At 37.1% G+C, this 14,932-nt stretch overlaps 1 protein-coding gene across 1 annotated transcript in view; it reads left to right on the forward strand.

The window, feature by feature from the left end:
* Positions 1-359: 359 nt before the first annotated feature.
* ANKS1B (ankyrin repeat and sterile alpha motif domain containing 1B) overlaps positions 360-14,932 on the forward strand; it is a 1,013,016-nt gene continuing 998,443 nt past the window's right edge. Inside the window, exon 1 of the mRNA XM_046646005.1 lies at positions 360-493. Within this exon, the coding sequence (XP_046501961.1) occupies positions 360-493 (134 nt within the window). The remainder of the gene's footprint in view (positions 494-14,932) is intronic.

Raw genomic sequence — 14,932 nt, forward strand, 5'->3', positions numbered from 1 at the left:
CCCAGTCCTCAGCATCCTCCTGCTGCTCCTCCGAAGCACCCCGGTCGCCACCCCTCACGCCCCACCCGCGGGGACGAGGCCTCGGGAATTCAGGGGAGTGGCTGTGGGGGTGCGTCGTGGCTCCCAGCTCGGCCGGCCCCTTTTCCAAGCCATGGTCTGATCCCCATTGTAAAGCTGCGCCCCGAAGAGGAGGAGAGAGTGGTGTTCCCGGCTCGGGGCTGCAGGGATCTCACCGTGCGGAAGCCCTGGCTTTATTTTAGGGTGGGGCAAGGAGGGCCCTGGATTTTGGGGAGTGGGGGTGGGCGGGGAGGAGGACCCGGAGGGGAAAAAGGACTCTGTGAGGGAGTCGGTGAGAGACTATGGGGAAGGATCAGGAGCTGCTGGAAGCTGCTCGCACTGGAAATGTGGCTCTGGTGGAGAAACTCCTGTCTGGCAGGAAAGGAGGGATCCTGGGCGGTGGATCCGGACCCCTGCCCCTGTCTAATCTGCTCAGGTAAGGACGGGAACCAGCTCCGGGATTGCATCCCTCGTTATGCATTGTGGTGGGTACGTCCTCCTCCTCCTGGTCGTTGCACCTGCTGGCTGCCAGCGATTCATTCTTAAATTAGGTAGGAAAACAGCCCGTGTGTGTGGCATGAGCCTCCCAGTCAGGTTGATGCCTTCGATTCTTTGAGTAATTTTAAAATAGCCTTCCATCAATGCGTCAGTAGCTACTTTTCTCTGAGCTGTGGTGCAGAACTTGTACATGTCCTAGTGTTGCTGGAAGAAAATCGGCGTTCCACCTGCTCTCCATCAATGTTTGTGACATATTATCAGCTTCGAAGCCAGCCTTTTTTGTCTATTTAAATGAATTTGGCAGAGAAGCTGTTGCGTGCATGCAATTACCCTGCAAAAGCCACAGCCTTTGGTGGCTGCTACCTTTTCTTGCAGAAGGCATTTGCTGTGTTGTGGGTTATGATCCCACAAAATGAAGAAAGTGAACCTTCTGGCGAGATGGCATCAGTACAGGGTGTGTGCAAAACTTGATGAGGCAGGCTAGGCAGCCCCAGCAGTGCTTTCAGTTACCTGTGCAGAGCTGAGTGAAACTTGGTTATTATATGTCAGAATGAAGGATGCTAGGTCGGGATTGGGATAGTGTCTGTGGACTGTAGGAGTGGCCTTTTAATGTGAAGATGTTGCAGGTAAGACTAATATTCCTTGGAGAAGCTTTCTAAGATGACATTTAAAAAAATGTCAAGGTCTTTATTTAGCAGACAGTACCTTAAAAATAGCAGAGTTGATTTGCATATTTGGGAAAGTATTAACTTAAAAGTTGAATTGATGGACAAACAAAACCAGTTGTAGGGGAGGAAGCCTGAAGAATATTCACTAGATACAATTCGAGGAAAGCTCTTTAGTTTCTAAAATCATGGCTATTCACTTTCCTCTGGGTATTTTTGGAGGCATCAGTCATCATTCGTATCTTCACCCTAAAACATCTCTTAGGCAATCCAACTGTACTTGCAAAAATTTTTAAAAGCCCAAGTGATTTTCTTGGTTTTTAAAAACTGTTCTGTGCTACTCTTAACAAGTGCTTAATACAAACTTTTGGATGATGACATTGTGTTCTTTACACAAGTTCTCATGTGTTTTAGTGGTCAGATAATGCAGTTAATTACAGTACTGGCTAACAGGGAGAATGGAAACATTTGTATTATAGTGCAGTGAATTTAGTTGGAAAGTAGTTGATGGGACTTTAAAAAGCTCCATATGTTATCATCTATACTTGTTGACAGTGACATTTTATCACATTTATCACTTCAGAACAATGAATATTTATGGGACTTTTTTTAAGTAGGTCTTAGAAGTGATGACTCTTGTGTGTACTACCTTGTTAAGTAATTTTCACTTTCTAACAGAAGTAGACAGTATGTACATATTTCAGATTATGGCTCTATTAATTGCCCTTAGTCACAGATAATTTATACAAAAGCAGTTTGTTTGTAGTTTTAAGTTGCAGGTAAAATAAATATATTTGCCAGTGGAGCATATCAGTTATAAAAATGATTGTGGTTATGACTATATCCTGAAAGAGGTCTCTCAAAATAATTTCTTTGGAAAAACACTAAAGAATTCTTTGAGAACAGTGAGAACTTCAGTTAATTTTGTTGAGATAAATAGTATTTTTAAAAGCCTATCTTTGTTATAGAACTTAAAAGCAAACATCTTTTAAATACTTTCTCAGTTGTGCTGTTAAAAAAAAGAATAGATGTCACATTTAAGGAATAAAATACCAACTATTTAAGGTTGGTAAACATTAAATAAAATATCAAAATTGTGACCTGCAATGTACTTCTTGAATGAGAGGTTTTCTCTTGTGCTGGTTTTGTCAGAGGTAGCAGTAGTAGCTCCACAAGAATGCACGTAGAAAACAATAAAACAGAAAAACATGTTCATTAGAGTAGTTTGAACCAAGTTATCAAAATCAAACCCAATAACCTTTAAACTTGCATTTGTCTATCTCACGGTGAATAAACAACTAAAACAGTGTTTTTGAAGAAAATGAGAGTTGAAATTGTATTCTATGGATGATCCTTTGCATAAAATGAAATTCCTAAGAAGGCACCTTTTATTTAATTGTTACTTTATTTCACAAATGATTGTCATCAGAAATTTATTTACAGGATAATGGAAACTGTGACCCCTCCCTCTTCAAACATAATGACACTTTGAAATTTTTTAAATAGTTTGGAATGAATTATGGTTAGTTTGCCAACCCCCTGCCCCCCCCACTTTATTACTTGTGTTGTGTAATAATAGTGTCAGATCCTCTGCTAAATGCTTAAATGTGTTGTCTCATTCACTTCTTATATCAACCTTAAGTGGTTGATCTCATTTCACAGATGAAGTACTAAGAGGTAGGAAGATAAAGAATTTGCCCAAGGTCACTTAATTAGTAATGGCAAAGATTTGAGGTTCTGTGATTCAGATTTGCTTTACCACATCTTGAGTCTTATTCATTGAATCTTTTATTCATAAAAGTTTCAGGTATATGGCTTAGATAGTCTAATCTGAACTTTTTTTGCTATGAATAATAATTAAATTTAAAAATCCTTAATTTTTTTCCTAATTAAAAAATAATCTCATGACTGCCCTTTGAGGGCTCACTAGATGAGAACTTTTCTGAAGATGGTTTTGGTTACATATTACCTGCTAAATGAGCAGTAGCTATATGATGGGGAATCAGGTATGCTTGGGCACCACTGCAGTTTTCAGCAAAAGTGAGAATGACCTTGAATAAATATAAAAAACTCTAAGCCTCATTGTCCTCTTCTATAAAATGGAAATAGTAATAGTATCTCTCATATAGGGTTGTTGTGAGGATTAAATGAGGTATAAAAAAATGAATGCAAAGCATTTAGCACATTGGCGTTCATCGTAGTGTTATTATTATTTCTCATGCAGCTCTGAAGCACTTAACTATTTCTTAAGGCCTTTATTACTAAGGATTTGCTTCATATTGGATGGAGATTAATTTTGGTAGTAAGTTTTGCATTAGAATCACAGAATCTTCAAGTAGAATGGGGCCTTTTATTCCAAGTTCTCACTTAGAGAAATTACCTCTAACATCCTTTACTAGTTAGTTATTCCAGCCCTTTTTAGTCTTCCAATGACTAGATCCATTCCGTTTTTTTTTTTTTTTTTCCGCTGAGAAAGATTTGGTCTGAGCTTACATCTGAGCAAGTCTTCCTCTGTTTTGTATGTGGTCCCCACCACAGCACGGCTGCCAACAAGTGGTGTAGGTCTGTGCCTGGGAACTGAACCCAGGCCACCGAAGTTGAGTGCACTGAACTTAACCAATAGACCATGGGGCCAGCCCCAAGATCCATTCCATTTTTTGACAGCTTTAATTGTTAAAAAAAAATTCTGTTTAGTTGAAATCCACCTCCCTGTAATTTCCAGAAGTTGGTACTGGTTTGGCTGTATGGGTCAATATAAAGTAGTCTTAGTCATCTGTCAGGACAGTTCTTCAGGTGAATGCATTTAGCTAGATTGTTTTCTTATAAATCTTCAATCCTTTTTCATTTAAGTAATTTCAGTTCATCAGCCTTTTGTCATGTGGCAGTAGAGCATAGGTGAACTTATATTTTCAACCCTTTCACTGCTCTCTTTTTTCTTCTTTGAATATTCTCAAATTTTGCAATGACTCTCTTAAAGTGTGGTGAGCAGAAGTGAACACAATGCACTAGATGTCATTTGACCAGTGTAGAATATACTGGGACTTGATATACTATTGAATTAAAAAAAAAAGAGTTATAAAGCATTTGTAGTATAATCCTATTTTTTTTTTTTTTGAGAAAGATTAGCCCTGAGCTAACTACTGCCAATCCTCCTCTTTTTGCTGAGGAAGACTGTCCCTGAGCTAACATCCATGCCCATCTTCCTCTATTTTATACATGGGACACCTACCACAGCATGGCTTTTACCAAGCAGTGCCATGTCCGCACCAGGGATCCTAACCGGCGAGCCCCAGGCCACTGAGAAGCGGAACGTGCGCTCTTAATCACTGCGCCACTGGGCTGGCCCCAGTATGATCCTATTTTTTAAAGAAAAAGTAGTGTGTATGAACATTTTTAACGTGCGTTAAGAAGTCTGGAGTGATAAACCCTAAAACGTAATAGGATTCATCTTTGAGTGGTGGAATTGTGGGTGATCTTTGTTTTCTTTTTGCTTATTTGCATTTTCCATTATTCTACAATGAACGTATATTACATGATGAAAATAAACTGGCAGCTGTTTAAAACATGATACAATTAAATTATTACCTCCTTATTATTGATCTAAGACCTACCTTAATGCAGGTCAAAATTTTTTGAGCTGTGCGATGGTGTTGGCTCACATTGAAGAGGTATTCAATTAAAACTTCCTGGTATTTTTTTTTTTTTCCAATGACTTGTGAAGCCATGGTTCTCCTATCTGGTACTTGTAAATGTTGATTGAATTTAAATTATTCTTATTATATTTAATCTTATTTGTTTTAACCTATATTTATAATCTATCTAGATCTGTTTGACTCTTGAGTCTATCTTCCAAGCGTATTAACTTTTTCTCCTCTATATCATTTGTAGATTTAATAAGCGTGTTTTCTATAACTGGAATTCAACACACCATGATATATCCCTAAAGAACCTCTCTTCAGCTTAGTATAAATTTAAAAGTAGCAATCTTTATGCATGATATTTCGACCAACATTGAAGCCACGTAATAGAACTATCATTCAGCTACTTCTATCCAGTATACCCATGAGAATATTGTGAGATATTTTATCCGTTGCCTTTTTAAATTCATGCTATGTCCTGTTTATGGCATTTCTTTGATCTATCCCTTTTGTTGTAAATCTAAATATTCCATCCAAATCAGGCTACTTTATTGTAGCTTGTTTCTGGTAGTGAACCACTGATAGGTTGATGCAAGTTTCTTCTATGCTCTTGTATCTAATTCTTCTGTGTCTATATGCTTACACTCATTTAAAGCATCTAGGTGTCTTTTATAATCTCTGTCTGTTTGGAGCTTCAGTAATCTCCTACCATTATTTTTTAATCCTTTCTGGTTTGAAAATGATTCTCATTAGGGATGATAGAAGCAAAATGGAAGGTGGAAAGAATCAGATTCTTGGGATGTCACAGGAAATTCTCTTGTGGTCCAAAACCATCCACAGTTTTGCTTTTACTCTGTCAGAGCTTAAGGTTACGTTAGCTGCCATACCGGTGAACTTTTATACCTCTCTTCTTTTTTTCAAACTTAACTGAAAGGGACATCAGCATTTTTCCAGGACAAGTATATACTTCTCTTTTGTGTTTGGTTTCACTTATGCCCCTCACCACTCCTTTTCATCCTTAAAGAAATCTGAGCTCATCAGAGCTCATCAGAGTACTCAGACTGAGTTTCCTCCTTATTTTTCTTCCTCCGTACTATATGCGAAATTTCATTTTATTTAACATATCTTTCCTGAGATACCTGCAAAACTTTTTAAGGTCTCTTCCTTTGGCACAACTACCTTTTAATCTAAGCAAAAATAATTCCCATTTAAAATGTATGTTAAATTACTTTTGTTTTAGTGAGTCTAGATTAAGAATTATTTGTATTTTAATAAAACAACAAAAAGATTGTTAATGCCTCAAATTTACTTGATTTTCTTAATGACTTAAAGAATTGAGTACTTTATAAAGTGCATTTAATAAATTCCTGTTGAACATAAAGAATCCAGTTCTCAAGACCCCCATGGGAAAAAGATCAATAAGTGGAGGGAAATACTTTTCTGGTCATCACAGACATATAAACCAGAGAGCTTACAAATATTTCGTTCTTGAAGCTTTTGGTGATTGGTACAAGGAGATAAGAGGCAACTCAAAGTATCATAGTTTTCACAACTATTTGGGCAATTCTGGTTATTGGGAGTCTGATATAAGATACTTCCAGGGAAACTGCATTGGTTAAATGGAATAAATCATAAATAGAGCAGTTAAACTGCATGAAAATGTGATATCTATAAAAATAGTCAAGTTGCAAGTGGGTTATCTATTTTAGATAGTAATGATGTTTGAAGCGGTGATTGCACCATTATGTTCAGGGAGCTGTGTCTGCCAGAGTGAACAGTGCCAGCTGCATGATGGGGAGTTAGGAGAGAGGAGAAGGAATTTTGGTATTGACCTCTTTCTCTACTAAGCTGGGTTTTCAGCTCCCTTATCAAAACTGTAAGGCTGATGTGTAGTAGGGAATTACAACAACTAGCCAATGACTACTACTCACCCTGTCCATTCTTACATTGCCCAATTCCTAGTATGCCTCAGTGGTTTCTTACAGTTGACGGAAGGGTAGAGCAGGTCCTCACTGACATTAATGCAGAAGTTTACAATATTTAGTAGTGCCTCTACTGACTTTAGCAATTTAACCTCTCAGGTAACAGCAAACACAATTTGATTTGTTCAATTGTATACTGAAATAATTTACTTAATTATGCATTTGAGGTAATTTTGGAAAATTCTTTCAAGAAGCCTGTTATAAAACATTCTTCCTGAGTATTTAACTAGAAATGAGAGCTGACTATAATTTAAGTCAAGGGTTAGGAAAGCCTAATTTCAACCTACAGAACCTGAAGGTATTTAACATTTAATGCATTTTAGTGTGTCTTTGGTTTCAGTTTTGGACATATTGCAGCATAGTTTTAGTTAATTAAAATATGAGCTTTGGTTATTCATTATATGTTAAAGAGAATATTTTATACTTGAAAAAGCAGGAATTTATGCAGAAGACATTCTTTCTCATGTATGTGATGACATGGTCATGTAAACCATATGGCAGGCAGAGGCACAATGCCAGTTGAAAACCTAGTGAATTTTCTTGTGTAACACACGTCTAGGAACTCTTGAGTCCAGTTTTCTTCTTTTGCATCAATAGGACAGCAAGTGAATTCTACATTTGTGTTAAACCTGGCTGAGGCTTGAAATTGTGTGATTTTTGAGGATGGATCAAAATATGTGGTCAAAGGATAAATTTTGTTTTCTTAAGTTTCTTCTACTGCAGTCTCCAAAGAGTGGTCGTCTCTGGATTTGTTTCTTATAGATAGTGCTTTCTTCTTTAACAGCATGTTTTAATAAATCTCTCTTTAAAATGGAACTTTGATTCGGTTGTGCTGTAGAGTTATTTGGGTTCTGTTGTGTTGTGAGAGCAGGTTTATTTAAAGTAGTTAATTACTTCTAGTTAAGTGAGCTGAAACAATTGGCCTAGACTTGTCACCATTGTTTGATCAAATTGGATCAAAACTTGACTGATGGATGTGGGCATAAACAGCCAACCTCATTTCTTGCTGCCTGCTTGATATTTCTGTTCCCCACACCACATTTACTTTAACCCTTCATGCCCAAGTCTCTTTTTCTAGAAAGGAAAGCTTCTTCTCCATTCTAATTACTACAAGTTCACCCTGGCTCTAGTTTTTGTGCCAACTGTCCCTCTCCTAAGGCGAAGCAGATTTTGTGTGAAGAGTAGAGCTGCAATGGACTGTGTGATGAGAAGTAGATTAAGAAGAACAAATATTGGACCTTCAAAATTGAGGCATTTACAGAGTTTGCTTTCATCATCTTTAGTTTCCTGCCTACCTTACTGTTAATTTCTCCTCTAACCTAATGGACTCAGTGCCGTTGTATCTTTCCTAACTTTACTCCACAGCCAAAAACTACTTGTGAGAGCTGACAGTTAGTTCATGCTTCAGTGTGGTTGACTGGTAAAGGCATTTAGGAAAAGCAACCTTTTAATTATTTTCGTTTAAAGAGGAAACAAAGCTTTGAATCAAAATAGTAAAGCTTTGGAGCTCTTGTAGCAGAGCTGATGGAGTGAATTTTGTCAGATTTGCAAGAGGGAAGATTGGATAAAGGCAGTCATTTATTTTACTTATAAGGCTGATGCTGTAGAAGGGGAAAGAGATTTGATTGGAGACATGAGAAATGGGCTAGCATAGAGCAGGTGGTGGAAAAGCTTTTTCTTTTTGCTACTTAGTTAGTCCCTAGAACTTTTTATTATATGTCTGTTATATTATACAACCAACTTAGATATCAGCATATGGTATGTTGTTTCCCAATTTCCAGAAGTTATTCCTTAGATGTACATAATTAGATAATCACAGGTGAAAAAGATATGAAATAGAATTGTATAAGAGCTTTAATTTCTAATGTGGTTTGAGATTCAAATTATTTTAAATGCGTTTTATTGTTATTTAAAAACGTTACATTTTGCAAGTTGACTTCAGTATCTGGGTTATTCCGTCAACCTATGTTTCACTGCACAGGGAAGGCATTTGAAGTTGTGACCCATGGATCCCAATTAGCGTTCTGCCACATTGAAGTTTTCTCTCTTTCTCTTTGAATCCTTGTTTGGTACCTCTAGTTACTAATCTGCATTTGAAATGTCTTATGTATCATATAAATATGCTAAATATAGTCTTTTGTGTTTTGAATATACTAAAAAACTGCTATATTTACTTACAAAATTATCCCTGTTTTGTGTAGTTATTTTACTGCTACTGTGGAGACATGGGAATAAGTGGGAGCATGTTTAGGGGGAGCAGTAGACGTTCTTTGGCATGGTAAACTCCAGCAGTGCGGTAGCCCAGGACAGAGTTGTTTCCTGTTGGCTTTCTTTGGCTAGTGACCTGAGTGGTCTGTCACTCTGAAGGTTGATAGAAACTTTAAAGACATAGAGAAGGTGAAGAATTACGAACAATGGTTAAACTATTTCCTACAGGTTTTTTCACTGGTATGTTTTATGCTATATATTAGGGTATATTTTGACCAAACCTTATTAATCAGCAAACCAATCACTATCCAACTAACCAACAAGTCAATCAGGATTTTATAGGAAACTGACATCTAGGAACAGTGATAACAAAGAATGATTGCTCATTATTTTTTTTTAAAGATTTTATTTTTCCTTCTTCTCCCCAAATCTCCCCAGTACAGAGTTGTATATATTTTAGTTGTGGATCCTTCTAGTTGTGGTACATGGGACACCGCCTCAGCATGGCCTGATGTGCCGTGCTAGGTCCATGCTCAGGATTCAAACCGGTGAAACCCTGGGCCACCAAAGCAGAGTGTGTGAACTTAACCACTTGGCCATGGGGCTGGCCTCTGATTGCTCATTATTTTAACGAGTATTTATTCAGTACCTTGTAGATTCTAAAATTGAATGAGATCATTTCTACCTACCCCCAAGGACTTGTACAATAATGGCACAGATACGTCAACGAAGAGTTAAAATACAGCTTGATATATACTGTCATGGAAGTACCAAACAGTGCTACAGGAACATGAGGAGCAAGAAGAATGCCCTTTCTTCTATCTGAGAGGAGTACTCAGGGGAAACTTCAGAGAGGAGGTGATTCTTGAATCTTGTTGGATGAGTAGGTAACCAGGCTGACAGTTTGGGGGAAGGGCATTTCAGGCAGAAGGAACAGTATATTCAGTGATAGCATGTGAAAATGTAGAATATAATTTGGGATACTAGTATTTTGATATAGAACATGAATAAGAGGTAAGTCTGGAGCTCAATGGACTTGTGTGCTGCTCTAAGGAGTTTGAACTTTATCCTGAAGGGCATGGAAATCCATTGACTTTATTCAATTTTTGATATGTTACTTATTCATTTATGATAATAGCAGGACTTTGTTTCAAAAATTTGGATAAAAGGTAAAAAAATCACTGCTAATCCTGAAACAACTTTTTCCTATATGTTTAATGTAGTAGTTATTAGATAAAGCATGCATTTTAAATCCTGTATTTTTCACTTAATAGTATATCAGAAACTTTTTCAGTATTATTACAAAGTCTTTATAATCCTGTTTTTAATGGCATCATAGTATTTCATTTAATGCAGAATTTTCATAGACCTCCTCCATCTGAATATCTGCAGTTGTTTGTTAAACATATGCATTTCCTGGTCCCACTTCAGACCTACTGGGTCAGAACTTCTGAGTATGTAGAAGATCTGGGAAGATGCATTTTACAAACTTCCCTAGGTAATGATTATGCACACTAAAGTGTGAGAACCACTTATCTGGTATATATACCATTATTTAAATAATCCCTTAATACTAGATTCTTGGATGATTTGTAACGTATTATAAGTAATGTTATGATGAACATTGTCATACAAACTACCTTTTCCATAAATTATATTCTTAGGATACATTTCTAGAAGTGGAATTGCTAGTATTGTTAGTGTCCCAAACATTAGCTAACTGCTTTACATGCTTTATATCCAATCTTTACAACAATCCTGAAAGATATTTATTATTAACCCCATATTTATATATGGGGTAAAAAAACAGAAAAATTGAGTTACTTGCCCAAAGTTACAGAGCTGGTAAGTGACAGATCCAACCTTCAAATTCAGATCTTTCCCATCCCAGGTATCTTTCTATTGTGCCGCGTTGCTTCCTTCTTCAGTAGGGATTAGTGTATATCCTGGGTTAAAATATGAAAATACCAATATGTTTCCACTATGTAATAGAAAGTACATTTTCTACAAAATTATACAGTAACATATTTTAGTTCTTACGTAGTTTTCAATTATTTTTGTTTGTGCTCATCATTTGGTTTCACCTTATAGGCAGTCTTTTGCTTTACATTTGTTTCTTGATAGCACATGAACAATAAACTGAATTCAGTGTTAAAATAAGGTAGCTAAAGATGTTTAAAAGTGCTTGTCAGTTATTATTTTCACTTTAAAACAGGGTGGAACTGTTCTACCCAAAATTTCTTGGGCCCTTGTTGTTATCTAACTTCTGCTGTCTTTAAAGGTGGTTTAACAACTTGTCCATCCCAAGTCTCCAGATGGGTATGATTTATTTCTTCCCATTTCTTTGCTCACCCAAAGGAGGAAAATATAGTGTTCACTATAGTCTTCATTTAATGAACTTTATGGTTCATCTCTTTCAAGCCAATAAGTCTGAGCTCATAGTTTTTAACTGAGCTCATTGTTAACTCAAGGACCTTGTCAAATCTAGTGTTAAGCTTTGTTGAAAAACGAAGGAAGTAGGTCCTTAGGACCTTCTCATTTCCTCTTTCTTTGCCCATCAGTCCCTTTCCTGAGCCTTTGTTCCGTTTTGGTCTGAGGCATTCTTTGGCTTCTTTTACCTGAAACGCAGAACCCTCATTTGCTTTTATCCCGTACCAGCAACAAGTTTTCTAAATTGCGTCTTATTCCCTCATGCCACAGATCTCCATTTTCAGGAAGAGTAAATGGCATAGTAGAAAGAAACAACAGAATGTAATGGAAAAAGTCTTAGTCTTGAGTTTGAATGAAAACTCTGACATTGAATGGACATTTTGCCCTAGGCAAGTTATTTAATTTCTTTGGTCTTCAGTCTCCTTATTCATAAAGTGAGGATGATAATATCTTTCTTGTAGAGTTGTAAAGACTAAAGATAAGTTATATGAAATATCCAGCATAGTGCTTGTCATATAGGAGAGACTCAAAATATGTGTTTTTGTTATTATGACTAAGGAATAATTGTATAAATTTCATGAATATCTTTATTCAATGGGAACTCTGGGGCATTTGCATTTTAAATTCTTTAGGCACATTGTCTTAACCTAAAATCTTTAATGGTGTAGGCACCGAGACAGGCCATTGGAGGTGATATATTTGTCCAGTCTTTTTCTGACACCAGAGTTAGTGATTATTTTTTTCTGCCTACTTTTAGGAGTGGTACTGGTCATCAAAGATTTAGCATTTGTTTCTTATCTTCTGCATTCCTCACAAAATTAATTTGAACAGAAAGAGATTGTGGTCTGCCGGAGTTGTATGTGCTGTGCTATAATCCATGAGGTTAATGGGTTCCTAATAAGCATATCATTAATGTTTTCTCTATCTTTCTTTTTAAAGCATTATTAATGGATGTATTTTGAGGGTGTGTACCATGTATTCAGCATGGTGATGGTGCTATGGAGGATAGAAAATAGACTCTTCTCTCTAGGCAATTACAAAAGTTACACACATGAGATAATAGCTAACTATATAGTAGTATCTAGTTTTACTAGGGTATAAAAAATATCACAAATTGAACTTTTGATCAGCCCAATATGAACATTTGGCTCCCATCTTCCATTAAACATCAATATATGATCTGATTCTGACCATGAGTCAGGTTTAAATAATTCTTTAATATTTGGAGATAGAACTGTATATTCTCAAATAAATATTTTTCTTTAAAAGTTTTTTAAAATAATTTTTTTTTTGCAGGGAAGATTTGCTGAGCTAACATCTGTTGCTAATATTCCTTTTTTTTAATCTCCCCAAAGCCCTAGTACATGGTTGTGTATTCTAGTTGTAAGTCCTTCTAGTTCTTCTCTGTGAGCTGCCACCACAACATGGCAATTAAAAGACGGGTGGTGTGGTTCTGTGACTGGGAAATGAACTCAGGCTGCTGAAGTGGTGAGAGTGCTAAACTTTAACCACTAGACCATCAGGGCTGGCTCTAAAATAATTTTTTTATTTTGAAATAATCACATACTTGTGGAAAAGCTGGAAGTACAGTTCAAAGAACTTTTTTTCCTGAACTATTTGAGAGTAAGCTGCCAACCTGATGCCCTATCACCCCAGAATACTTTAGTTTGTATTTCCTAAAAACAAACATATTTCCCTACGTAAGTAGAATATAACCGCTAAAATTAGGAAATTAATATTGCTGTGTTACAACCATCAGACTCCATTCAAGTTTTACCGGTTGTCCCAATAATGTGCTTCATTGTGGGTCCTGTTCAAAATCATGCATTACATTAAGTTGTCATACCTCCTTGCTCTTCTTCAGTGTGAAACAGTTTCTCAGTCTTTCCTTGACTTTTATGACCTTGATGCTTTTTGAAGATGATAGACCAGTTATTTTTTTAAATTTCCCTCAATTTGGGTTTGCCTGATGTTTTCTCATGATTAGATTCAGGTTATGCATGTTTGGCAGGAATAACACAGAAAGATGCTGTGTTCTTTTCATTGCATCCTGTCAGATGGCATGTGATTTTGATTTGTCCTGTTGCTCATAATATTCACTTTAATCACTTGCTTAGTGTCTGTTTGGCTTCTATGTGTACAATTACCCTTTTTCCTTTTGCAATAAGTATTTTATGGGTAGGTACATTCAAACTATCTGAATATCCCATTCCTTATAAGCTTTCTTTTATTCATTTATTTATTTGTATAAGTATGGCCTCATAGTTTTCTATTTTATTACATGAGTTATAATGTATTACTGTCATTATTAATTTCGATGCTTAAATTGTCCCAGACTTAGCCAGTGCGAGCCCTTTCAGGTGGGCTTCATTGAGCATTTCCTTGCTTTTGGCATCAAAAAATGTTCCAGGACTCATCTCCCTTTGCCTCAGTCCTGGATCAGCCATTTCTTCAAGAAGCCATGATTCCTTTCATTGGAAAATGGTGATTAGAAACTAAGATTTGGACACTAGGTATGCTCATTAGTGAAAAAAAAATTCACACACAAAAATACACATATTTACATCTATATCTCTATTTATTGAAAACCATGAGTTTACAATGATTCGTCTAACTCTAGTCAAACTCGACAGGCAGAATTCATTTTAGTTTCTCCCTTCCTGTATTTGTAGCTTCCTTCTTCGATAGTGAGAAATTTGGCTACTATTCTCTTTAGTACGTATACTTATTTGATAAATCCCCTTTATGTACCAATCCTCCTCTCCACTGCCATACCTTCCCCTGTGTCAGTGTCTTCCTTACCCTGCTCAGGCTCTGCCACCCACAGTAGGCTGTTCTCCTACACAGACACCTTCTTGCCCTTTTCGGACTCCGACTCTTTATTGCCAGTTCACATCTGTGGAGGGATACAGTTTTTATCCTGTTTGAGGTCTGATCTCCCTGCACTGGGTCTGACCCCCTTGTGCATATGGGTGCCCTCTTCACCCTGTTTGGACTTTGATACCCAACGTCTGGATATTCCCCTATGCCACCACCATGTGGATACCCTCTTCACCTTGCTTGGGCTCTGACCCTCTCACATCATGCACCCCTCTATGGGGATGCCCTCTCCAACTTGTTTAAGCTCTGACGCCCCACGCTCAGCTGCCTCCAATGTGGGCATCCTCCTCCCCTGGCTTGGGCTCTGTCACTTCACTGTAGGCCTCTGCGGCTCCCCTCTTCCTTCTGGTGTGAAAGCTTGTCTTTCTCTGTCCCACCTAATAGTTTTAGGGATGGAATTGTTCAGGAAGAGAAGGGAAATGAGGAGGAAGAAAAAGAGGAAAAGAGTGGAAGAGGAATGTAACAAAATGCTCTTCTTTTTGTCTATGATGATGATAAGAATAACAATATATCTCTCCAAGTCAGCAATGCGTATATCCTTGTGTGGAAAGAAAATCAGATTATGGGCTATTTA

The sequence above is a fragment of the Equus quagga genome, chromosome 19 (genome assembly GCF_021613505.1).
Source record: "Equus quagga isolate Etosha38 chromosome 19, UCLA_HA_Equagga_1.0, whole genome shotgun sequence".
NCBI classification, from domain to species: Eukaryota; Metazoa; Chordata; class Mammalia; order Perissodactyla; family Equidae; genus Equus; species Equus quagga.